Consider the following 26,169-nt stretch of genomic DNA (forward strand, 5'->3'; position numbering starts at 1 on the left):
AGTTTTATGCTGAATAAATAATCACATCAGTTTGGGGGGGTTCACATCAACACACATTTTGGTGTTGATCATTTTGTAAATACGGCACAAGGGAGCCCTCTACTCAAATGTGGGTCTGAATGTATCATACAACGCTTGCAGTCTTGAATCTTCATCCAGCCCCAAGTTTTTGTCTAAGTTTTGTCTAATTTACCCTACTCATAATTTCCATGGCTGCTGCCCCATTTCAAGACTTTTGGTTTTTCCACTTCAATATTCTTACACCCCTCCTCACTGGAGAGCACATATACTGTACAGCCTGTGATGTCACCAAGTGGACTCTTCCATTTGTGGTGTATTTCTGTGGTGTATTTCTGTGGTGTATTTTTACTCTGAGGAACATTTAGAGTGAATCTTCGTCTGTCTGTTCCATCGTTGGAACAGGATTTCCAGATTGAATCCCAATGATGCCAAGTGAAGGGTATTAAAAGTGCCTTTCCCTGCCTTTTAAACTCTTCATTCTTCTCTCTCTCCTTTGCTCCATCACCAGTTTTGGAAAGCGTTCTGCAGGGAGCCTGAGACGCGGATGCGAGTGCATCGTTCTGGAACCTTCCGAGATGATTGTGGTGAGTCCTGCCGCCATTGCCAACTCCACCACAGTGGCGTCACGTCAGGCAACAGCACACCACACACTCACTCCATACACTGATGTACTGGGACGGGTGGTTTACAAAAGATGAGACTTAGGGTTTAGGACTTATAGGGACTTATAGGGCTTAGCGATGACCTAGCGTTTTTTATGGGGACTTTTACACCCCACCGAATTTAGGTGCCTAGATTTTTAGGTCTACTAAATGGCCTTTTATTTATTGTGGACGAACCAACTACAAGTAATGCTAGTGCTTCACTTGACATGCATACATTCAGCTATAGTGCTTGCAGCTGATTTTTTTGTTGTTCACTGCACGCTCGCATACTTGGCTAAATGTGATGAATACCATAAAGTGCTTCAGTAATGTCCAGTCAGTGATTATAAAGGTTGACCGAGTTTTATGGTAACATCAAATGTTGGCACAGACCTTATAAAAAGCAAAGTTGAAAACCAATCAATCCAGCCTTACCAGGATATAAAAGTAGCAGCACAACACAATCTGCTGTCGGGAACATGAGGCCTTGGAGGCGTGGTAGATCTTTAAAGATACGAAAGCCCACTGTCCTTTTTCGCTCTGTGTCATGTGCATGCACACGCCTAACACATAACCACCCTCACACGTAATCAATCGCACATCCCACTCACGCATAATCAATCACACATCCCACTCACGCATAATCAATCACACACGCATAATCAAGAGCGTACACGCACACGCTACAATTTGACACAGATCCTATCGCCTAAAAACTGCTCCGTTTTGAATAGAGCAACCATACCTAACCAGTTACATCATGTTACTGTTAATCACCAACCGTCCTACAGTACGGCTGCCACAAAGATCCTCTCTGTAATCATAGTGTCCTATGAATGTCTCCAATAATAATTATATAGATGGCACCTTTTTGTTAAATGTGGCTCCAGCTGCTAAAGCTTCAGCTTTTCTAATAGCCTTCTCTCCTCCTCTCTGTCCTACTGTTGATCATTACCACTTCCTGGCGTAGCCTCAGCTATTATGGGCGCAACAAGCAGCCTATAATTACTGGGAGATTGGCTTTGGGGTGATACTAAGACAGCAGCAGCTCTTGCTCTTAAGCCCCCAGTCTCCAACACATACTTAAAGCGATAAACGCAAGATGCTTAAACTGATGCACACGCAAACCAAAATCATACTCGCACATGCACTCAAACCAATACACATATGCACAGTCAACACACATATGCACAGTCAACACACACACACACACACACACACACACACACACACACACACACACACTGAAACTGATTGACACACTCGAAGCAAACTGATACACACATCACATGCACTCTCGCTCCTCAAACACAACTCTCTCTCTCTCTCATCCACCACAGCTCCCCTGCCGTTGCCATAGCAGCAGTTGGTACGGCAGAGAGCGAGCGAGGGAGAGAGGTAGAGAGATTTTATGTGTAATCCCAAAGGCTGAGTGCTGTGAAATGTGAAGCCGCAGTGAAGAAGCTTGTGAGGGAGGAGTGTGTGCCAACTGTAAACGCCTTAAATTTGTCATTCTAGCACCAGGCCTATTTCATCAGGCTACTACTCTTGACTGTTAAGTATTAAGTCGTTGAAATGCATTTTGTGAGCAGAGAAAAGATGTTGCTGCAATATTTTTGCAGGTAGAACATGTAGTACATGCATTTCTGTCTTCTGATGGCCGATGCCTTGTGACTCCTCAACCTCAAGTTGTACTCGTAATTTGAGGCCAGTTGTATCATTATCCCTTATTACGACGGTCATTTTGAGCCATTTCATGGGACTCCCGAGGGTGATCGACGGCAGGAGCAGTATGAATGACTGAACTCGAGACTGAATGACTAAATCTGAATCACATCAGGGCAAGGGGCTGGTATGTCTCCCTTTCTCCATCTCTCCTTCCATCTCCCTGTGTTTGTCTCCCCTCTATCTTTTCTTCCTCTCTCTTTCTCTCTCTCCATCCCTCTTGATCTCTTCCTATATTTTATCCCTCTTCCTTTCACACGCTTGCCTTGCCAATTCACTATGTACCTCTCTCACACACCTCCCTCTCGCTCGTTCCCCCTCTCCTGGAGTTGTGATAGCTTCCTTTGATGTCGGAGAGGAGTGTTGAGGCGCAGCCCACACACACACGCTGCAATTTTTACGCAGTGAGAGGGGCGGGAAGAGGGGGAGGGAGAGAGGGGGAGGAGGGGGCGAGGAAAACAAGACAGTCACTCCTTCCTTTCCTCCTACCCTGTTTCCCCAGGTGGACTATATGGACCAAAATGAGGAGTACTTCCAGCGGCAAGCATCGCACCGACAGTCCCGCCGGAGGTTCCGCAAGATCAACCAGAAGGGCGAGCGGCAGACCATCATCGACACGGTGGACCCGTACCCCACCGGCAAGCCGCCCATAGCCAGGGGATACCGTACGGTGAGTCACCATCTAGCTACCTGGCTCCTCCTGTTTAGTTAGTAACTAACTGGACACTCGTGGTGCCAAAAGGGAGGGTCCAGTTTGTGTAGTTTGAGTTTCGGTGCTGGCCTAACATACTCCTTACCTTGCCTCCGCTTGTGTCGGCTAACATAGTCCTTGTCTAAGCTTGTTGGACGTCTACTTGTGTAGCCTACTAGTGAATACCTTATACCCTGGCTTGTGTAGCCTACTAGTGAATACCTTATACTCTGGTCTGTGTAGCCTACTAGTGAATACCTTATACTCTGGTCTGTGTAGCCTACTAGTGAATACCTTATACCCTGGTCTGTGTAGCCTACTAGTGAATACATTATACCCTGGTCCATGTAGCCTACTAATGAATACCTTATACCCTGGTCTGTGTAGTCTACTAGTGAATACATTATACCCTGGTCTGTGTAGCCTACTAGTTAGTACCTTATACCCCGGTCTGTGTAGCCTACTAGTTGGTACCTTATACCCTGGTCTGTGTAGCCTACTAGTTGGTACCTTATACCCTGGTCTGTGTAGTCACAGCTTACACAGTACCTGACATATATACCCTGATCTGTGTGCACCCTTGTTTCTACTTTGCTCTGCTCTATAGTTACGTTGTGGTCAATGTATCGTGTTTGCTGTAGGCTTGCTGTGCCTTGTTTCACCATAATAATATTATTATTCTACCCTTCTTGGGTACCTGTACTCCGGAATGCATTGTTCATGCTGTTCACCCTTTTGCTCGCCTCTTGTGCACCATTGCTACAAACTCACCGTCTGACCTTAATAGACTATATATAGGTTATACCCTCCTGTGTCATCTTTGGGCCCTTTTTTTTCTAGAACTAGTGCCTCTATGCAACACCCCCATATACCCACTGCCTTTACTCCCTTTGCATCTTTCCTTCACCCCATAACCCCTGTGTCCCCTATTGCTCCAGGCGGTGTCAGGGTGGTTGTTATTCTACACAGTGTAGCTCTAGGAGTTCCATGTAGTTGAAGGGAGAAGCCGTGTTGAGTCACCCACCAGGGGTTGATGTGGATGGCGATTGTAGAGCCAGCTGGTTTCTCCAGCGAAATCAGCAGGAGCATGACTGGAAAGGGGGGTAAGAGGAGAGTAGAGAAGAGTCTGTGTAGAAGAGAGAACAAGGGGTCCTTTTCATCATGTCGTCCCAAAGCTGTGCCTATCTTCATGCAAACCCCCCCCCCCCCACACACACACACACAAATATTCTAAAAGGGCAGCATGTGTGGAGATGGAGAGTCTCTCTCTTATTTTCCAATGGAGCACGCCACAGTCCACTGAGGTGGCCACAGCAGTGCCCGAGATGGGTCCTAAAGTGTGTTTATGTGAATGGGGAACCCATGTTCACTATAATGAAGGGTTCACTAATAAAGCATACAGTACAATCTCGTGAACACACCCCCCTATTGCTATTCATGGGAACCCATGTTCACTGATGTGAACATGCCCCATGTTATTTTTCATGAGCCCCAGTTCCTGCCTTATTTCAACCCATTCCTCCTATTTCTGCAATTCTGAAGGGAGGACGTTGTCAACAAGAGTACCCCGGCTCGTTTGGAATGCCATGGAATAATCTGGGTTGGCCGTACAAAGCGGAAACGTGCCGGACGTCACCCCCGCCCCTAATTTTAGACTGGCTTTGTTTTTTTTTACATAAAAGGATACCCTGAACTTTCTCATGGCCTGACGGCGCCTGTCACAAAATTCTAGTTCTCCTCAGAGGCCCTGTGGGAAGAATAAGTGGGGTGCCATGGTAACAAGTAGTCCCAAGTGGAGTGGAGTGCACTTGAAGTACAGCAGTGCGTAGAGGGAATAACTTCAGTTGACGATACTGCCGAGCGCATAGGGGGAAAGCTTGGATGGGCTTAGATGTTAAGATGACATGTAGCACGCTAATCTCCCGCATTTGGAATGCCAGGCTGCGCCTGGATTTTCCTTCTCAAAACCCAGAGGCGCATTTAGAGGTGAAAAATGTGCCAGGGAGAAACTTTTGGCAGAGGAATAGAGAGAGCCGTGTGAACACGCCAAAAGCTTGGGTTTGTCTTTGTAACTCAAATTTACGCCCCTTTTAAATCTCACTTGGTAGACATTCGGAATAGGTGTATTGCATGGACATTGGTCTTGTGTATTGCAAGAACATTTTGTTTTTGTGGGGATATCCCATTTACAGCAAGGGGTCTTTCATTCAAGGTATCTATCTACCTATGATGACACCGATCCAAATATATCTCCTCCGTCTCCTTTTTCTTCAACAAAATATATATATATATATATATATTGCCGATAGGAACGTGCTTTATTGAAAACAATATGCAGGACACTCGCTTTAAGTGTGGGCCTTTCTTCAGTGGGTTCATCCCCATTGAAGGCCCTCTAAGCAAAGAGAGGGTCCCAAGCTTTTGTTCCCCCACCGTAGATGTGATGGGATGTGACCAACAGCTACTGTGTCTCAGTAAATTATAACAGGTATACTGCCAATGGCATGCTAACCTAGCATTGATGGTCTTCTTGGGACGTCTGGTTCTGTGTGTAGCCCAATGTCCCGGTCTTCCCCTGAAAAAGATGCTCCCAATGGTAAATGTCATTAAATAATGGATAGTTGTCACTTGCCAGACATCCATTTTACCTCAAAGTCCCAGAAAGCAAAAGTGACCTGGTGCTTCACCAAATGAATAGCCTGACTTTCACATGAGGCTAAGGCTAATAGCTTCAAAGGCAGAAACCAAGTTACTGAAGCAATAGCAATGCTAAAGTACAAGTTCCAAATGAAAAATGCAGTTAAACAGACTTAAAACTGGACGTCAAATCAGCCATTGGGGTTTAGACTATCTGTGAGCCCTGCAGCCGACGCTATCGGACATCTTAGAATGCATCACACACCGCATCACACACCACTCGCTCAGATGAGGTCGGCCACACTGACTGAGCCCCTTCTGTCCTCAGAATGGGCACCACCTAATTCAGGCTGGCTCTTTCTATCCTTTTTCATCTTGTACCTCTTGCTCTTTCTCTCTCTTTCTCTTGGTTTCTTTATTTCTTTCATGATGTGGTCAAATGTATGTCAATTTAGAGTCTGTCAACAGTGTGGTTAGATCAGGGTTGCCAGGTCCAGTTAACATTTCCATAACAATGACCACTCAAAACCTGCCAAAACGGCCAGAAAACGAGTTTAAAAAAAAAAAGGTTTTTAATTTGCCGCAGTAAGGGAGGTGTTTCCATATTTATACAATAAACCCTTTTTCCATAACAACATCAAGCCAGATGACGTTAGTAGCGTTTATCAAAAAATATTATGACTTGACTATAAAAGGAATTTGAGTATGTCAACAAACAAACAAAAACATTCACCTTGCCAGATCATTTTCCATCAATGGATGTCGGTTTAACTCGTTTGACTGCTATGATTAAGCAATAAGGCCCGAGGGGGTTATGGTATATGGCCAAATATACCATGGCTAAGGGCTGTTGTTCTTAAGCATGACACAATGCGGAGTGTCTAAATACAGCCGTTAGCCGTTGCTGTTATAAGATGGTTAGAAACGTTATTAGAACATCAAAAATAAAACATGTCATAACCCTGGTATATGGTCTGTAATTCCACAGCTTTCAGCATGTCCGCATTTGGGGCTCAAACCCAGTTTATAATTAAGCAATAAGGACCGAGGGGTATGTGGCCAATATACCATGGCTAAGGGCTGTTCTTATGCACGGCGAAACAGGAGGGTGCCTGGATACAGCCCTTAGAGGTGGTATATTGGCCATATGCCACAAACCCCAGAGGTGCCTTATTGCTATTATAAACTGGTTACAAATGTAATTAGAACAGTAAAAATACATTAATATCCGTAGTACACAGTCTTTATATACCACGGCTTTCGGCCAGTCAGCATTCGAGGCTCCAACCACCCAGTTTATAATTAAAAAATATAACGTTTTGGCGGAATTACCATGATTCCATGTGCTACCTGCACTAGCAACACTCAAAGCTCAGTAATATATTTCAACCCAAAATCTGCATTCAGGGCTCAAGCCACCCAGTTTATAATTGTAAATGCATCCCCTTTGCTATAGGAACTATAGAAAAATCCAACAGGAGAGTTTGAGTGATGAAATTTGGACAGAGGATCTCAATCTGTGTGCAAGAAACACTTGGACAAACTTTTTTTGTTTTTTTTGTATAAAAAAATGTTTTAGTCTATTTTCTGGCAATTGTGCTGTTATGTGCCAGATGTTAAGACTTGAAACAGTTATAAATGGCCCATTTGCGAGATTGACATTTCAATAGGCGTAGGCTACAGACTAAAACCTGGGTTTATGATATCAACTTTGCCATGGTTTGCTTAGCTAGTTGCAGGTAGCCTATAGCCCCTGATAGGCCTACATCTCATTTCCGATAGCCTACAGTAGCCTAGGCAAGATGTAAACTGAACTAAGCAGAATGCTTCGTTCAAATTGACAGACTCATTTACTGAACATGAATAGGGGGGGGGGGGGGCAATTTTAGTGAATGGTACAAATAGGACTGGTGGAGTTATGTATATAAATTGCAAAATAGTTGGGGAGAGATTTTTTGATGTACCCATTCCATGGCACATGGTTTATGAATTGACAGGTAAAACAACGCCGGATTCAAAACTTCACATTTTTCAATTTAAATGACTTTACAAAATTCTAGCAACCAATAGAATGTTATATATAAATGGGGGATACAATCTTCCCAGCTCTGCAGATTTTGCTGTGCTAGTATAAACTAGTAATATCATCAACCATGTGTAGTTTGTTTTTTATAAGGTAAGTTTAATGCTAGCTAGCACCTTACCTTGGATCCTTTCTGCACTCGCATAACAGCTCTTGACGTCCTCTCTGGGTGCTTCAGAAACTCCGCTCTATTGACTATTGTTGCCGGGAGCCAATAGCAACAATGAACGTGTGTCGCATTTCCACAACTGAAGTCACACTTTGTGATAGTGAACGCCGAAAGAGAGGAATAACAGTAAAGTAACCAGTTATAACAAATTAAATGCACCGATGCAACTGAAGAAAATAGAGCAAATTAAAATAACTGGAAGGTCAAATATATTTAATAAACAAAGGAAGAAATAGTACCTCTGCGCCTCACTGAAAGCATGACCCTTTGTTTGTTGTTCAGCCTTATATGTGCAGAGGGGGCAGCGATGACGTTTTTTTTTTTGCGGACTCTCGCCCTCCAATAACACACTAGCGTCTCTATACATCAAAGAAAAATAAGCATAGACATAAAAGGTATGATAATTACGCATAAAATAGGCATTTCATTTCATTATTGTATATACTATGTGTAGGCTGTGTAGACTCGCTATGTGTAACTTAGGGTATGGCTGTCGGCGTCAACGATACACACTTTAGATCCAGCCAAACACAACAAGGCATACATTGAAGAAACACAAAATCAATGATCAAATCGATTATTTAAACCTAGGCTTACATGCTCAAGTAGGCAAATTTAGTCCAGATTAGACTCTTTCAATGTAAGCAATTAGGTAGTTACCTTGCAAAAGGGTGCTAATTAGCTTGCTCACATCGGTGCGGTTGTTGGTTCTATAAAAATATACCACTGCACTGGTATAACATGAATCTTACAAAGTACATGATGCATAATGAGTCTCACTTCCATTGTGTATATTTTTATCCATGTAGGTTAGGTTCGATTTAAGATTCACTTTCGTTGACTTTGATACCTTCGACTTGAACCTCAACTTGGGTGACCTTGAAGGGTTCGGGTTAAACGCATTTGACTCTGCCCACATTGAGCCCTGCCCCGAACTGCACACTGCATTCGGTCTTCTCCATTTAATGGCAGTTTCATTGAGGACTTAACACCCATAAACAGGAGCATGAGAGGGAGTTGGAAAACCTTCCATTTAAAATGTCCACTCGCACAACTCCTGAGACCCAAACACGGAGCATGCGCTGAACACTTCGCTTGATACCGTTTTTCCATAAGCAAAAGTCGACATAAGCATGGAGTTTAAACCACCTGCAGAGCGAATTTATCTAATGTGCCCAAAGTAGTTCCCCAGTGCTTTGTCAATGTTATTTCTTGATGCGTATCAGTTCTAGCATGTTCATGTTATGTGGGAAAAGGGGGTGGAAATAGGTGTCTCCATAATGATAATCTAAATAGCCTACCTACAACTGGCAAAAAAAAGTTGCCACGACATGCAGCTCTGTATCCTCTCAATCACGTGACTAACACCAACACCGTTAAGCCAACCGCACCCATTGGCTGGCTAGCGTTGTCTCACTCACTGCCGATCAGCGCAGAGACCGTGACCTTCCAATGTAAGGATGGAAAGTGTAATTCAACAATTAGCTTCCTACCGTAATGCAGGCCTATTAGCATCATGTTTGGTAACATTTGCCCATGTATTTATTTTCAGAGTTTGAAATGAGTTGTAAAAATGTCTCGGAGAACTCTGCTGAATTCCCTCAATTGAAGGTCAGCTAAGTTAACTTAGGCTACTTAACGTTACTATCTCGGTATTTGAAGTTATATCGTCATTAGTCTGTTATCAGGTAAAATCATATGCTTATTATTCATAATTTCTCAAATATTTATTAGCTAATAATTCAGTCGAATACGCTATGCTGCAGCCATTGAATGTCTTTTGAGCGTTAAGGGACGTTTATGGCTAGCTCGGTCCACGATATTATGTTGTTTTATTTTTCAATCTTGAAATATAATGGAAATGTTATTAACCAGTGACTGAAATTTTGCGCTACGCGATATTCACTTCCCGGACATGGAGAGCGCCCCTCTGAATAACGGGGCCTGGTTTTGGATTAATTGCTTTGGGCAAAAGAAAGAGGCGGACTAAACTACCCGCTGCAGTGCTCTCTCAACCGACACACACGCCTCTGGCGCTCCATACCACTCACTCACTCAGCAACAGCTTGCCTTACTGCCTGATACTCAGCGGCAGCAGGTCACAGTGAAATAGATATTTTATTATTATTTTTTAAGAGAAATTTCATGGGGGTGGCGGTGCAACTTAGAAGTAGCCCCAAAACCTGCAACCCGCGACCAATACATTTTCACCCAACGACATCGTTTTTTAAAAATAGGCCAATTATGTGGGGAAAATCGCTGACATGGCAACCCTGAGTTAGATGGTCTTATCTCTGTGATGGTGGTGTTTGTCTCTCTCTTTCTTGCTCACTCAATTTCTCTTTATCACCCTCTCCATTTTACCACCTTTCCCTCTCCACCCAAACGGATGAGTAATCCCTCTCTTCGGGGTCTGCTCGGTGGCCGCCAGCGTCTTGCCTAGGCCCTGAGCAGCTGTTCCCTAATTTCAATGGTGCGGCCTGCGGCGGCCTCAGCGAATCGATGCCCCCTCAATTCAACATCCCCTCCCGCCTTCGTCTCCGTGTCCAACCAACCACAGGCTAATTTCCGTCCATGATTGGTGTTAATTGTTTCAATGTAAAATTGAAACTCCCCGGAGGGGACTGAAGTTATTGCGTCTAATGATGATTCCCGAAACTGTTTTGTCTCACAATATGGCCGCTTATTTGACTGTGCCCTCGCTGAATGCAATTAGGGCTTTCTTGCGATTTCTCAGTTTTTTTGTGTGTATGTCTGTGTTGAGGCTGAGTGAGTCTTGATATAAGGTTTCTTTTAGGCCCAACCAGTGAAATATTTTCTTCAGATAGCTCAGTTGTGATGCGAAACGGGTAAAGGACGATGGGAGTGTTTGGCTCAATGAATAATGTACTTGCTTTTGTGTTTCTACCCCTGCCCAACTGGCACAGAATAATGCTTTTTAACAGCTGTCAATTGCAGCGATTGAAGCATCAGGCCCAATTCTCTCCATCCCTGAGTGACATGCTGCATGTTTAATAACACCCATCTTCCTCTCTGCTTCTTCCTTTCATGCCTTTCATTTCATCCTGAATGCTCCCAGGAATGCATTAAAGCTCAGGTACTGTGTGTGTGTGTGTGTGTGTGTGTGTTAGAACAATGTATTTAAGTGTCACTCCACAACGATACAATAATACAAAATACAGATTTTTTTCCCCCAATCACATTGTGGACCACTTACATTGAGTTTTGACACACGAAAAAGCATCATGGTACAGGTGTCAATACATTACATCTATACACATGCGTGAACAAAAAAGTACAGTGTGTTCGCTAACCTCTGCTCTGCAGCGGTCTGTGCTAGTCCTCCCACTTTCATGTATGGAGGTAGCATCACCTTTTAGATATAGACTTGTGTATCTTTTCATTTAATGGTGCCAAATGTATTTTCCTGTAGCTATATTATTAGGACAAGAATTGGAAAAGCAATTGTGGTTGTATAGAGATTCACAATTTCACATCTGAAAATGAGGCTCCTCTCCACTGATATGTTGCAGTACCCATTAAACAGCCATATGGAATATGGTCGTAATCCGTGCAGTGAACATGATAACTAGGATTGCTGCACCGCTTAATGAACCGAGGTAATGAGCGCAATTTATCTGTCGGACGAACACCGAATCTCAACTGCTGAACCAACGTTAAAGTGATGTTCAAGATGGTCTAATCAGGCCTCCCGAGTGGCGCAGCGGTCTAAGGCACAGGCCCGGGTTAGATCCCGGGCTGTGTCACAGCCGGCCGTGTCCGGGAGACCCACGGGGCGGCGCACAGTTGGCCCAACGTTGGTTTGGCCGGCCTGGGATGTCCTTGTCCCTTCGCGCTCTAGCGACTCCTGTGTCGGGCCGGGTGCATGCACGCTGACACAGTCATCGGTTGTTCGGTATATCCTCCAACACATTGGTGCGGCTGGCTTCCAGGTTAAGCGAGTAGTGTGTCACGAAGCAGTGTTGCTAGGCAGGGTTGTGTTTCGGTGGATGCATGGCTCTCGACCTTCGCCTGCAGAGATGGGACAAGACTGTAACTACTAATTGGATATCACAAAATCATGAACCAAACCAGTAAGTGGGTTTGTGAACGTGTTTTAATCGATGTGTGATTGGGTTGAGGTTTTTCCCGTTTTTATGTGTGAACATTGCTGTGTTGACTACCATGAGTTGAGTAGCCTACACGACTATTCGTTCTTGCATAGTAAAATTATTTAGTGAAGAAGTGAGTCCATTTGAATTCAATCTCTTTTTGACAGCATCCCTTTGATTTAAACAAAACTTTCCATACATGTTTGCCCATGGTCAGAAAGTTAATTTTTTGATCTTGTTTTGAACATTCATGAGATAAAGGTGCTCAAAGTTGACCCATTTTGGATAAACAGTTGGGTTGGGTGTCACTTTAGAACAGTTTTGAATGTTCACAATTCCCATGATTAGCTTGTATAGACTGTTATGTAGCCTACATTTGTAACTATTGATTTGCATATAAAATGTTGTCCTGAACATGGACTGATTTGGCAATTCCCTCATCACTGACTGTTGGTAAGAGTTTGAATTTCCAAAACAACAGTGTTGAGTACTATGCTTACAGGGTCATATTATGCCATCTAATCTCCCCCACTCTCCCATGTCTCTGTCAACATTGGATGATGACTTCGGCATTGTGCCTGGTTTGTGACTTTCTCTGTACTCTTCCACTCCTTACTTGCAATCTCATCTAGTCAGTCAATCACACACACTGGCTCACAGTTTTGCCTGCAAAGATGAAATGTTATGCAGCCAATGTAATGGGGAGGTTGAATATTCTGTGGTGTTCACCAAGCCACGTTCATTTCCAGGCTTAAACACTTCAACTGCTGATCTTGTTATTTCATGTACCGTATTTTACATTGCACAATGCTCAGACCCACTGTCATATGTTCCAATGGTCATCAATCATACAGTTTGCAGACCGAGTGTATCGGTTAAGACTGAACACCTCACTATGGCCCTGACACACATATTAATACAGGGGCATTTCCACCTATTCTCCAGGGCCCGGTTTCCCAATAGCAATGTAACTTAGGCTTACGACTGTTTTAGCGATGCGTCGTTACTACAACGGCCAAAGATGTAACATCCATTTCCCCGACAGAGAACGTTAAGCTAAGTGCATCGTTGGAGCCTGTGTCGATACTCAAAGGATGGAAAGAAAGGAAGCGCAGCTGTTCCGATCAGCTTTCAACACTCAAATGTTACCTTTAACATTAGAATTATTCCATAATACTGTAGATCGTTCAGCTCCTAGAGAGATATCACCAATATGGCTGCAGATATTGAGGCAGCTTATTCTAATGCTTATACTGTATAATAATGCACTAAATTAAAATATTTGACACATTCATCATGAAATACTGTACGTACAGAACCAGTCAACTTTGGACACCACATCATTCCAGGTTTGATTTGTTTTAATACATTGTACATAATACAATAATAGTGAAGACATCAAAACTAGGAAATAACAGATGTGGAATCATGTACTAACCAAAAACAGTGTTAAACAAAATAAAATGTAAAAAATTACAGCCACCCTTTGCCTTGATGACAGCTTTGCACACTCTTGACATTCTCTCAACCAGCTTCGCCTGGAATACTTTTCCAACAGTCTTGAAGGAGTTCCCACATGTTGAGCGATTTGTATTTTGAAATTTGTGAAACGCAATCAGACAGCCGCAATCAATCAGAGAACATAGCTGACGTTTTACGTATTCCTACCCAATTGGGTTTCTGTTTGTTTCTTTGAGTTGTTTATATTTTAACTTATTTTGTACATACTATTGCTGCTACCGTCTCTTATGACCGAAAATAACTTCTGGACATCAGAACTGCGTTTTCTCACCACGGACTGGCAGAATCCTTTTTTTCCTTTAACGAGCCCGATGTGAATGATATACTGCCTTCCCGGGAACAGGCCCAGAAACATGTTTCAAGCAGACCACCATAGTCCCTGTGCCCAATAACACTAAGGTAACCTGCCTAAATGACTACTGAACCTGTAGCATTCACATCTGTAGCCATGAAGTTCTTTGAAAGGCTTGTCATGGCTCACATCAACAGCCATTATCCCAGAAACGCTAGACCCACTCCAATTTGCATACCGCCCCAACAGATCCACAGATGATGCAATCTCTATTGCACTCCACACCACCCTTTCCCACCTGGACAAAAGGAATACCTACGTGAGAATGCTACTCATTGACAACAGCTCAGCGTTCCACACCATAGTGCCCTCAAAGCTCATCAATAAGCTAAGGACCCTGGGGCTAAACACCTCCCTCTACAACTGGATCCTGGACTTCCTGACGGGCTGCCTCCAGGTGGTAAGGCTAGGTAACAACGCATCTGCCACGCTGATCCTCAACACAGGGGCCCCTCAGGTGTGCGTGCTCAGTCCCCTCCTGTACATCCTGTTCATTCATTAACTGCACGGCCAGGCACAACTCCAACACCATTAAGTTTGCCGATGACACAACAGTGGTAGGCCTGATCACCAACAACGATGAGACAGCCTATCGGGGGGAGGTCAGAGACCTGGCAATGTGTTGCCAGGACAACAACATCTCCCTCAACAAAGGAGATGATTGTGAACTACAGGAAAAGGGAGGACCATGCACGCCCCCATTCTCATTGACGGGGCTGTAGTGGAGCAGGTTGAGAACTTCAAGTTCCTTGGTGTCCACATCACCAATAAACTAAGGTGGTCCAAGCACACCAAAACAGTTGAGAAGAGGGCACAACAAAACCTATTCCCCCTCAGGAGACTGAAAACATTTGACATGGGTCCTCAGATCCTTAAAAGGTTCTACAGCTGCACCATCGAGAGCATCACTGGTTGCATCACTGCCTGGTTTTGAAACTGCTCGGCCTCCGGCTGCATGGCACTACACTGGGGTCAGGCTTTCTGCCATCCAGGAACTCTACACCTGGCAGTGTTCTCTCTGCTACCGCATGGCAAGCTGTACCGGAGTGCCAAGTCCAGGTCCTAGAGGTTCCTAAACCGCTTCTACCCCCAAGCCATAAGACTCCTGACCATCTAATCAAATGGCTACCCAGACTATTTGCATTGCACCCCCTCCCCTCTTTTACACCGCTGCTACTCTCTATTGTTATCATCTGTGCATAGTCAATTTAATAACTCTACCTACATGTAAAGTTGAAGTCGGAAGTTTACATGCACCTTAGCACCTAAGTACATTTAAACTCAGTTTTTCACAATTCCTGACATTTAATCCTAGTATAAATGTCCTGTCTTAGGTCAGTTAAGGTCACCATTTTGTTTTAAGAATGTGAAATGTCAGAATAATAGTGGAGAGAGTGATTGATTTTATTTCAGCGTTTCTTTCTTTCATCACATTCCCAGTAGGTCAGAAGTTTACATACACTCGATTACTATTTGGTAGCATTGCCGTTAAATTGTTTAACTTGGGTCAAAATTTTGAGTAGCCTTCGACACGCTTCCCACAATAAGTTGGGTGCTCGCACACACTTTTTCAGTTCTGCCCGCTAATTTTCTATAGGATTGAGGTCAGGGCTTTGTGATGGCCACTCCAATACCTTGACTTTGTTGTCCTTGAGCCATTTTACCACAACTTTGGAAGTATACTTGGGGTCATTTTCCATTTGGAAGTCCCATTTGCGACCAAGCTTTAACTTCCTGACTGATGTCTTGAGATGTTGCTTCAATATGCACATTTCCTGCCTCATGATGCCATCTAGTTTGTGAAGTGCACCAGTGCCTCCTGCAGCAAAGCACAGCCACATGATGCTGCCACCCCCGTGCTTCACGATTGGGATGGTGTTCTTTGGCTTGCAAGCCTCCCCCTTTTTCCTCCAAACATAACGATGGTCATTATGGCCAAACAGTTCTATATTTGTTTCATCAGACCAGAGGACATTTCTCCAAAAATTATGATCTTGTGCTGTTGCAAACCGTAGTCTGGCTTTCTTATGGCGGTTTTGAAGCAGTGGCTTCTTCCTTGCTGAGCGGCCTTTCAAGTTATGTCGATATATGACTTGTTTTACTGTGGATATGGATACTTTTCTACCTGTTTCCTCCAGCATCTTCACAAGGTCCTTTGCTGTTATTCTGGGATTGATTTGCACTTTTAGCACCAAAATATGTTAATCTCTAGGAGACAGAATGCTTCTCCTTCCTGAGCGGTATGACGGCTGCGTGGTCCCATGGTGTTTATACTTGCGTACTATTGTTTGTACAGATGACCGTGGTACCTTCAGGCGTTTGGATGAACCAGACTTGTGGAGGTCTACAACTTTTTTTCTGAGGTCTTGGCTGATTTCTTTTGATTTTCCCATGATGTCAAGCAAAGAGGCACTGAGGTTGAAGGTAGGCATTGAAATACATCCACAGGTACACCTCCAAATGTCTCAAATGATGTCAATTAGCCTATCAGAAGCTTCTAAAGCCATGCCATCATTTTCTGGAATTTTCTAAGCTGTTTAAAGGCACAGTCAACTTTGTGTATGTAAACTTCTGACCCACTGGAATTGTGATACAGTGAATTATAAATACTCTGTCTGTAAACGATTGTTTGAAAAATGACTTTTGTCATGCACAATGTACATGTCCTAACCGACTTGTGGTTTAAAAACGAGTTTTAATGACTCCAACCTAAGTGTATGTAAACTTTCGACTTCATCTGTACATTTTACCTCAACTAACTGGTGCCCCTGCAAATTGGCTCTGTACCGGTACTCCCCTTTGTATTGTCTCGCTATTGTTATTTTACTGCTGCTCTTTAATTACTTGTTACTTTTTTCTTATTCTTCCTCATCTTTTTTTTTTTAAGCTGCATTGTTGGTCAGAGGCTCATAAGTAAGCATTTCACTGTAAGGACCGGTTGTATTCAGTGCATAGTCACTAATAACGATTTGATTTGGTTCCCATTCAAGTCAGGACTGGCAGCCATTGCTGGTGTACCCATGAGTTTAACAGTCAAATTGCCAGGGTTAGAGGTTCCAAAACCCTTCTATGGATTATATGTCTATGGCCATAACGCAACAAGTGGTTTTATATTTGGCGAGCATGCTGCCCAAATTGCGGCCCTCTCGACTAAGCTGTGGATCAGGTTTTATCCCAAGCACTATTATTTTCTATCTTTTGATCCTCTGTGAGTAAATTATGTTCTCATGTGTAGTATTTTGACTGATTTTATGTCTGTTCAGACAGGAGTAATGTAGTTTTTGGAAATTAAAAAAAATATATATATATTTATATATATATTTTTGGGGACATTTGTTCAATTTCAGGGGATGCTGCAGCACCTCCAGCACCCCTACTTCCTGCAGCTATGGCCTTAATGGCCTTAAGATGCTTTTGGGAAAAACCAGACCCTGGCTGTTTCTGATCCCGCTGACTTGCCCTACATCCTGGGAGATGTCTGTGCCTATTATTTCAGGCCTTTCCTCTTCCTCGCCCTCCCCCTCCCTCTCCTCCCATTATATCGGTTGTCACTAGTTACCACAGCCACAAAGTCAAAATTGGCTGTGTCGTGAAAACAAAAATGTGCTTTTTGGACTTAATTTAAGATGAGGCGTAAGGTTATCAGTGTGGTTGAAGATTAGGTTCAAAATCATATTTTAAAAAGAGAAATTGTTCAAATAGGCAGGGTTTAGCCATAATTATGACTTTGTGGCAGTGGCAACCTGGTTTGGCTTGCAAATCCTGTCCACTTCCTACTCGGACAGGAAACGTGCCCACGCCAACTCATGCCAACAGCAACACAATACCTTGCTGCCTCTTGAACTGGCAGAGGTGGCGTGGGAACAGCAGCATCAGGAAGTCGACCCTAGAGGAGGAGATGGCAGCAGTGTATTAGCAACTTTTTTTTTTTTTTTTACAAGTAAGGGTCTGGCCCTTTATTGATATGCGCAGTCAGCAATTTAACAAGGCTTTAGACTCTTTCACATATACTAACATGAAGATAATGTACTGTGGGAATTGCACCGTCATGATCAGTAATGGCAGGCTGGTGGCGTCCGTTTTTAGCTGCTTTGGTTAGCTTGACTGGTGCTAATCGCCTACTGGTTTGTTAATCAGTTTTATATTTGTTGTTGAAATAATCAACCGTGTTGCAAAACCTAAAAGACACCGAGACTTCTAGATTTATAGCCAGGTGTAATAGATCTCTTCTTATATGCTATTGGCCTATTTAAGAAATGGCAAATGTTACCCGATCATACGAGTATTTGCATTGGTTAACCTTTTTTGAAATTGCAATTTCAGTGGTTTATCTGGCAAGGTATTAGCACCGGTATTTGCTTTGACTGGTACTTATTGACTTGTAGGAAGATGCAGAGGGGGAGAGAGGAGAGTTTAAGCTCTTAGTCTTTGTGCTGATGTCCAGCTACTGTGTGTGAGTGGGAAAGGCCATGTCAGATTTGCTGTTTTATAGGAGCTTGATAGATTCACAATATTTTTCTCCTTGATACAGTGGCTTTGTGGAAAAGACTTGTTTTTTTTTTTAAATTGCCGCTTTCTGTTGTCCTAATTTTATTGTTTTCCTTTGGTTCATCGCATGCAGTCGTGCTAGTAATAAAACTAACTGTAAAATGTTTTTTTTTTTTATCTAAAGGCGACATCACTCTTTCTTTTATGTGCTTGTTGTCTGCCTACAGCATGCACCTGTGTATGTCCATGCACATACGTGTGAGTTTGCTTTTGTCTTCCCTACCGTGGTAATGAACTTTGTACGACCCTAATGCTATGCATCCCGAACCCATAATGTTTGGAACAAACTTATAGCCACAGTGGTTAGCAGAGAACATTACAAATGGCTGGTGTCTAGGCTTTCCTGACCCCTCGAATGAATCTGAATCCATTAATGTTACGCACCGCTAGCATTGTTACATCAGTGTTCCAATCAAGTAAAATCAATGCGCCCTTGCCTTTCCTTTGCATTTAGATTGAAGTTGTTCAGCAGAATGCCAACCCCATAGTCTATATCTGAAATGGCCCCTTATTCCCTAAATAGCACCCTATGGGCCCTGGTCGAAAGTAGTACACTATATAGGGAATGGGATGCTATTTGGAACGGGAGCCATAGTCTCGTTGTCACTGGAAAGCATTAGAGTGCGACCAAGAGTGTCTGGTTGTGGTCCCCAGACGCGACCCCAACAACACCCCCCACTGCCCCACCCATTGCCGTGGTGATGTAATGACATAATGATGTCCCGGTCCCTTGACTATTGTTGCCAGCAATGCTAATGACACCGTCATCAGCACCAGAAGCAAACACCTGAGCTTGTTTTGGTGATGCATTACATCATCGCCCGGGGCCTAGAGAGGGTGATGGGAATGATGTCACAGTGGGTATTCTCATGTTCCGTCGGATGGAGGCCAGCCGGCCGATAATAAATGCTGCAACCCCTGGTTTTGAGGCATTGTCTCTATTAACGCAGTAGTTATACGGTGTATACGTGAGCAAATAGCCCCCTCAAGCACGACTCAATGTGTAAATGTGGTGTTTATTCTTCCATTGACCCACATTTGATCTGCATGTGAGAGCCATATATAGATGGACTGTACATACGCATGTTCAATAGTTGTTGTTTTCCTATCCAACACTGCAACAACAAGAATCACTATAGGTCACTTTGCCACACCACATCCAAGGCTAATGTAAGGATGGTGTAAACAAAAAAGTTGCATATCTGAAGACTGGCAGCACTGGCAACACATACACTATATATACAAAAGTATGTGGACACCCCTTCATATTAGTTGATTTGGCTATTTCAGCCACACCCGTTGCTGACAGGTGTATAAAATTGAGCACTCAGCCATGCAATTTCCATTGACCGTAGAATGGCCGCAAAGTGGTAGGCCAGACAAACTCACAGAATGGGACCACCGAGTGCTGAAGCGCGTAACAATTGTCTGTTCTCGGTTGCAACGTCAGCACAAGAACTGTTTGTCGGGAGCTTCATGAAATGGGTTTCCATGGCCAAGCAGCCTCTCACAAGCCTAAGATCACCATGCACAATGCCAAACTTCGGCTGGAGGAGTGTAAAGCTCACCCCGATTGGACTCTGGGGCAGTGAAAAAGCGTTCTCTGGAGTAATCTGGCAGTCTGACGGACTAATCCGGGATTGGCAGATGCCAGGAAAATGCTACCTGCCCCAATACATAGTGCCAATTGTAAAGTTTGGTGCAGGAGGCATAATGGTTTGGGGCTGTTTTTCATGGTTTGGGCTAGGCCGTTTGGTGCCATTGAAGGGAAATCTTAACACTACAGCATACAATGACATTCTGTGTTTCCAACTTTGTGGCAACAGTTTGGGGAAGGCCCTTTCCTGTTTTAGCATGACAATGCTCCAGTGCACAAAGTGAGGTACATACAGGAATGGTTTGTCGATCTGCGTGGAAGAACTTGACTGGCCTGCACAGAACCCTGACCTCAACCCCATCGGACACCTATGGGATGATTTCTACCGCCGACTGCGAGCCAGGCCTAATCGCCCAACATCTTGTGGCTGAATGGAAGCAAGTATCCGCAGCAATATTCTAACATCTAGTTTGGGGAAGGCTCTTTCCTGTTTTAGCATGACAATGCTCCAGTGCACAAAGTGAGGTACATACAGGAATGGTTTGTCGATCTGCGTGGAAGAACTTGACTGGCCTGCACAGAACCCTGACCTCAACCCCATCGGACACCTATGGGATGAATTCTACCGCCGACTGCGAGCCAGGCCTAATCGCCCAACATCTTCTGGCTGAATGGAAGCAAGTATCCGCAGCAATATTCCAAGAAGAGTGGAGGCTGTATATGAGCAAAGTGGGGACCAACTTCATATTAATGCCCATGATTTTGAAATTAGATGTTCAATGAGCATACTTTTGGTTGTGTAGTGTATTTTGTTAGTGTAACAAAGCTATTTATCTTTGACAGTCATTGTAGGAACACTGTAGGGTTTTCCTATTTGCCCGTTGGGGCTTTGATTCTCATTTGAATTGGCAGTATATTATTGTGCCATTTCAAGATAATAATATCAGCTCCGAGTCACTCGGCTGCCTATTGTTCATTGTTTTGGTGTGTGTCCTAAATGGCACCCTATTCCCTATATAGTGCACTACTTTTGACCAGGATCCAGAGTGACTGTAGGGAATAGGGTGCCATTTCGGACGCAGTCTTGCATTGCCCTTTAAGCCATTGTTCGCTGTGCCTTCGTCATTTTAAAGCGCTGTTCTTCTCATATCTCAGTGTCCGTCACCAAGCCTGGCCCGCTGGCCTCATATCTGACAAGGGGCCCTTTGTGTTGCCAATAACCAGAATCCCCTAAGGCAGCTGGCGACTGTTTGGCCCACCAAGTATTCCCACTCATAATAGAGAGATATACAGTATGTGATTGTGTGCAAATGTAAGCGTGTTTAAAAATGATGTTTTAATCAAATATTATATCCATTTGGGCTTCTTGCAGTCCATTTGCAGTCTACAAATTATTTGTAATTATGTTCTGGCCCCCTGATCATCCACTCAAGACAAAAATCATCCCACGGCTGAATCTAGTTGTTGATCCCTGCCCTAGGGGAATGGGCATCCCCTGTGTGTGTGTGTGTGTGTGTGTGTGTGTGTGTGTGTGTGTGTGTGTGTGTGTGTGTGTGTGTATGTATATATATATGTATGTATATACAGTATGTATGTATGTGTATATATGTGTATATGTATGTATGTGTGTATATGTATGTGTATATATGTATATATATGTATGTGTATATATGTATGTGTGTGTGTGTGTGTGTGTGTGTGTGTGTGTGTGTGTGTGTGTGTATATGTGTATATGTATGTATGTGTGTACCTAGTGGTATATTGTGAAGGGTGGTTACAGTGTGTGTGTGCTTGCGTGTCATGATTTGATAGAGCCTTCAGCCCCGTCTATGATGTGATACCACAGCCCATGCTCGATGGGGGCCTTTTCACCAAAGTAGGACGGGGGAGTCGGTGACGAGATGGCCTCTGACACACATGTGTGCCCCCCTCTCTCTTCGCTCTCTCTGTCTCTCTCTTTCTACTTCCTCCATCTTTCTGTGTCTCTATGCTTCTGTCGCCACAGCAACCACCAAAGGCCCGTGGGGGCGAGTCATGCTCAGTCGCCTTGGTTACTATACTCCAGCCGTTTGACAGTGGTGACATCATTGTCATACTGATTCAAGGAGAACTCTGTTCATCTCCATAGCCATGGTCCTCTTTAATTTTATTACCCACTGTCTTTGAGCAAGTCTTTATCAGGCCCACCTTTCCTCTTTTCTCCCCTCTCACTGAAGAGGATGCTCCCCCTCTCCCCCCCCCCTCTCTCTCCACCGCCCAGGAAATTGCTTTCCTGGTTCTGTTACCATGCCAACTGGCTGCAGCCGCGGTCCTCTGCTGAAGTGAGTGTGATAATGGCATTACTCTCGCTGGGCTCACCACCTCTCACGAGTATCCTTTTGATTTCTCTCAGCTTTTTGCTCTCCATTGCGTCCTTTATCGCTCTTTTTTTCTCTATCTCCCTGTGTATCTGTTTATCTGTCTCTAGCTAGCCTATTCATCCTCATCCTTCTCATTTTCTCTCCTCTGTCCCTCTATCTCTTTTTAAGCCTTGTAGACTGGGTGAGTAGAACAGCAGGCACCACCGGCTGGACTCTCAGCATCAGTGAGGGCGGTCCCTATTCAAGCCCCCCCCCCCACCCTTTCTCCCCAATACACACACTGACACACACACGTCCCACTGCTTTGGTCCACAAATGAACTGAGAGTAGTGTTAACAAAGCCAGGAGGCTGTGGCTCCTAGGTCTCAGACTAATCTAATGGCGCGTAAAAGCCGAGTGAGCGAGTCTTTGCGTGCGCGTAGGCGTGCTTGTGTTTGTGACAGCCAGCCTACCATCGGCAGCGAAAGAGAGCAGAGCAGGGAGGGAGAGGTAGGATGAGGGAGCGAACGTGAGTGAAAGTGGTGTCAGCCATTTTAGCCTCCCCCCCATTTTTCTGCTTTATTATCCACACACCGGAGCTCACTGGAGGAGGAATCTATCTAATTGGCATCAGCGTAAAAAGAAAGAACGCACGGGGCTCGATTGTTTTTCTCTCCCCTCTAGCCTTTTTCTCCATCCCTGCGCTGCAAGACAGTAGCGTGCGCTCGGCATTGCAGGCTGGGCTGTTCTCTCGCTGGAGTTAAACCCGGATGCGGGGCTGCTGGTGCGTCTGAAACCGACGCCGGCTTCCTTCAGTATCACCCCCTCACTTCCCAGGGAGAGAAAGAGAGACAGCCCCGGGAGATAGCCGAAAGAGGGAGGAATTGGAGGAGGACGATGGGGAAGAGGCGCGCTGTAGCATAGAGAGCTAGACCCAGAATGTTACATTTTAGCCCGGCGTATATTGTGTCATTATGAAACCATTAGCAGCAGCAGCCAGCCATGGAGTCCCGAGCCAGCAAGATAAAAACCCGGTAAGTGACGACGTGTGCGTGTATGTTTTGCTCTATGAGCCGATGCCTGGATATGATTCGCTATTCTATAGCCAGAAATGAATGGTCATCGGGTTTCTTTCAAGCCGCGCTTAGATTAATGAATACGCCGGGCCCAGCCCGCTAGGCTATAGCCGAGCGCCACACAGGAGCGCGCGTACGCCTTGAATCTCAACCTTATTTATCCGTCAGCCCGAAGTGTTGTAGGCTAGTCACCACGGCCATGTGCTCGCTGTCACACGGATGACGGATGACTCGAGAGTATCTGGGTTCCTCATTAAGTTTTATGTGACACTTACGGCACAATACTTTGATTGCTTCTTTCTGCGCAACGCGCCCTTATAAAATAAAAGGTTAGCCGACGTCTTGTTCAAATGCAATACAGGTGTCGTAGATCATATTTTTTTGCAAGGGTTGTGTTGAGGCGTGCGGTTTGATGGAGGCAGCCTTGTGTGGGCTGCTGTCCATGGTGCTAATAGTGACAGCCAGACAGCGATCATGCAGACATTTGTAGGCTACTGAGTGGTCTGCATATGAGCTGTAAATGAATTGACTGGCTGTCAGCGACCGCTGGCATCGCTCAACCCTCCGAAGCTTCGTGCCTATAGCTGTAAATCACAGCGGTAGACGGATTGTGGAGGGTAAATGTACGTCTATGTAGCACACAGATTTAGCCTACTCTCTTTCTTTCTCTCTCTCTCTCGCTCTTCCTCCTCAGCAAGTGAGAAGTATGCAAATATTTATAAGCGAATACGGTGGGAGACGGCAATCAAAGAAGAGTATCATATTTCTGTGGTAGTGGCATCATGCCTGTGACTAATATGGGGAAATTGTAAGCCTATTTAGTGAGGGTAGGTGGTTGTCATAGTAGCATGGCTGTTATGAGTTAGCGCATCTATTTGTTGACCCTTGTGTGTATCTCTTTCGCTCCCTTCTTATGATATATAATTACTGTCCATTTAAAGGCATTGGACAATGCACCATTTGTTTTATAATTATATTACAATATGAGTATTAGGTGATTGTCAGCAGCAAAGTTATATTATAATGGATGCCGTGTTGGTTGGTAAGTGTTTTCTGTCACGTGCTCTCTCCCATCTCTTTGCCATGTTGTGTGTGTGAGTATGTGCTCTGGCTGGGTTTGGTAGAGTGGTATCACAGGAAGGGCGAATATCAGGCCTGTTTAATCAGACACCCAGCCCCAAACCGGCTTTAATCTCTTGATCCACCTGGCTCAGGAACACGAGAAGCCCCCACCGTCTGGGGGGGGGGGGGGGGGGGGGACTCCTCTGGGAATAGCGCCTGCCATATCTGGTCTGCCAACATCGGCATTTTCCCCACCTTCTCTCCAAACCTCAATTTTCCCCCATCTACCTTAGTTAAGTCTCTCTATTAATTCTCCAGGTAGAAGGAATTGCCTCCAATCTAGGTCATCCAAGTCAGTCACAGACCTAGTTTCACCCTTCACTGTATACCGAATCCCCATAAAGGAGGTTGAGCCCTGGCCAGCCCTTCCATCCACATCCACGGGGCTGCCGCCAGTGCGGCAATCTAGGTCATTAGGTCTACAGTGTAATTATAGGAGCGCCACATCTGCTCACCATGGACGGCACAGTTGGGAATGTGGTGTTGTGGGCTCGAGCGTTAGAGGATGCTACTGTTCTAATCCCATCATGACCAGTTGATTTGTCAATATTTGTGGCTACGGCTCGGATTAGGCAAATTGTGCGCTTTGGATGTATTTGTTTTTGACCTCGATGTTGCATCATAATGATTTGCGCACATTCGTAGAGAGTTTGAGAAATGCTCTCGGTAATGACACATGCACAAATGAATAGCGATTAGCAGGGGGGGTGGGGGGGGGGGGGGTCGTCTAGCCAGTTGCTTTAGGGTGGGGGGGGGGGAAACAGCCTGGATATTGCTATTGACATGTGGATATCGACCATGTGTGTACTACTCCCAACCTCTGGTCGCCCATTTGGTTTTTGATAAACCTCCCATTGCTTCATGTTCAGGGTTGTTTTCTGTTTGTCCACCATGCCTTGCACTTCTACGTCATGATGGAATCCGCAATATTTAAAATGCAGGCCATCTCAGACTAGCTTATAGGCAGCATTGATTTTTGCGACCAATGTTTTCTTGAAACGAAAGAATACAATACAAAAATACAAAAGTACATTTGCCTCTTGTTCTATATAGTGCCATTGAATGCCAATGCTGTTCAATGTGGACTTCAACACAGTCTGCAATTGTAGTCAATGTGTACCATTTGGAACACAATTTGGTGTCCAGTCATATAAGACGGTAACATTTCCACTTAATATATAGTGCCAAGGAATGTCATTCAGTTTGTTCAATGCAGACTGCAAATGTATAAAATCTTTAGAATTGTAACACAATTCAGGGTCCACTAATAATCTCTGCCCACTCTGCTGGAGGGGGTTCAGATGAGGAGATGGGGGAGAGGGGCTCTACCAGCCTGGGGGGCTTGTGTCCTGGTCCTGGCTCTAGCCCCCCTGATGAACCATTTGGTTCTGTGCACCGAGCCGGTTAATGAAATGTGATTGCCGTCTTTGATACGCTGTAATGACATCACATTCACAGTTGTATTGGGCTGTGAATGTATTGGGGTGTGGGCTAGCTTTTTTGCTCTGTGGTACACACACACACACACACAC

At 44.5% G+C, this 26,169-nt stretch overlaps 1 protein-coding gene across 13 annotated transcripts in view; it reads left to right on the forward strand.

The window, feature by feature from the left end:
• The window catches only part of LOC110504162 (rap guanine nucleotide exchange factor 2), a 128,364-nt gene that overhangs the window by 71,557 nt on the left and 30,638 nt on the right, over window positions 1-26,169 (forward strand). For 11 of the 13 annotated variants that reach the window (XM_036970350.1, XM_036970351.1, XM_036970354.1 and 8 more), the window contains 2 exons: window positions 530-605; window positions 2,893-3,060. In XM_036970350.1, coding sequence (XP_036826245.1) covers window positions 530-605; window positions 2,893-3,060 — 244 coding nt within the window. Of the gene's footprint in view, window positions 1-529; window positions 606-2,892; window positions 3,061-22,772; window positions 23,474-26,169 lie in introns of those variants that run through there. The other 2 variants (XM_036970361.1, XM_036970362.1) reach the window with 2 other exon arrangements.

This window comes from Oncorhynchus mykiss, chromosome 31 (genome assembly GCF_013265735.2).
Source record: "Oncorhynchus mykiss isolate Arlee chromosome 31, USDA_OmykA_1.1, whole genome shotgun sequence".
NCBI lineage: Eukaryota > Metazoa > Chordata > Actinopteri > Salmoniformes > Salmonidae > Oncorhynchus > Oncorhynchus mykiss.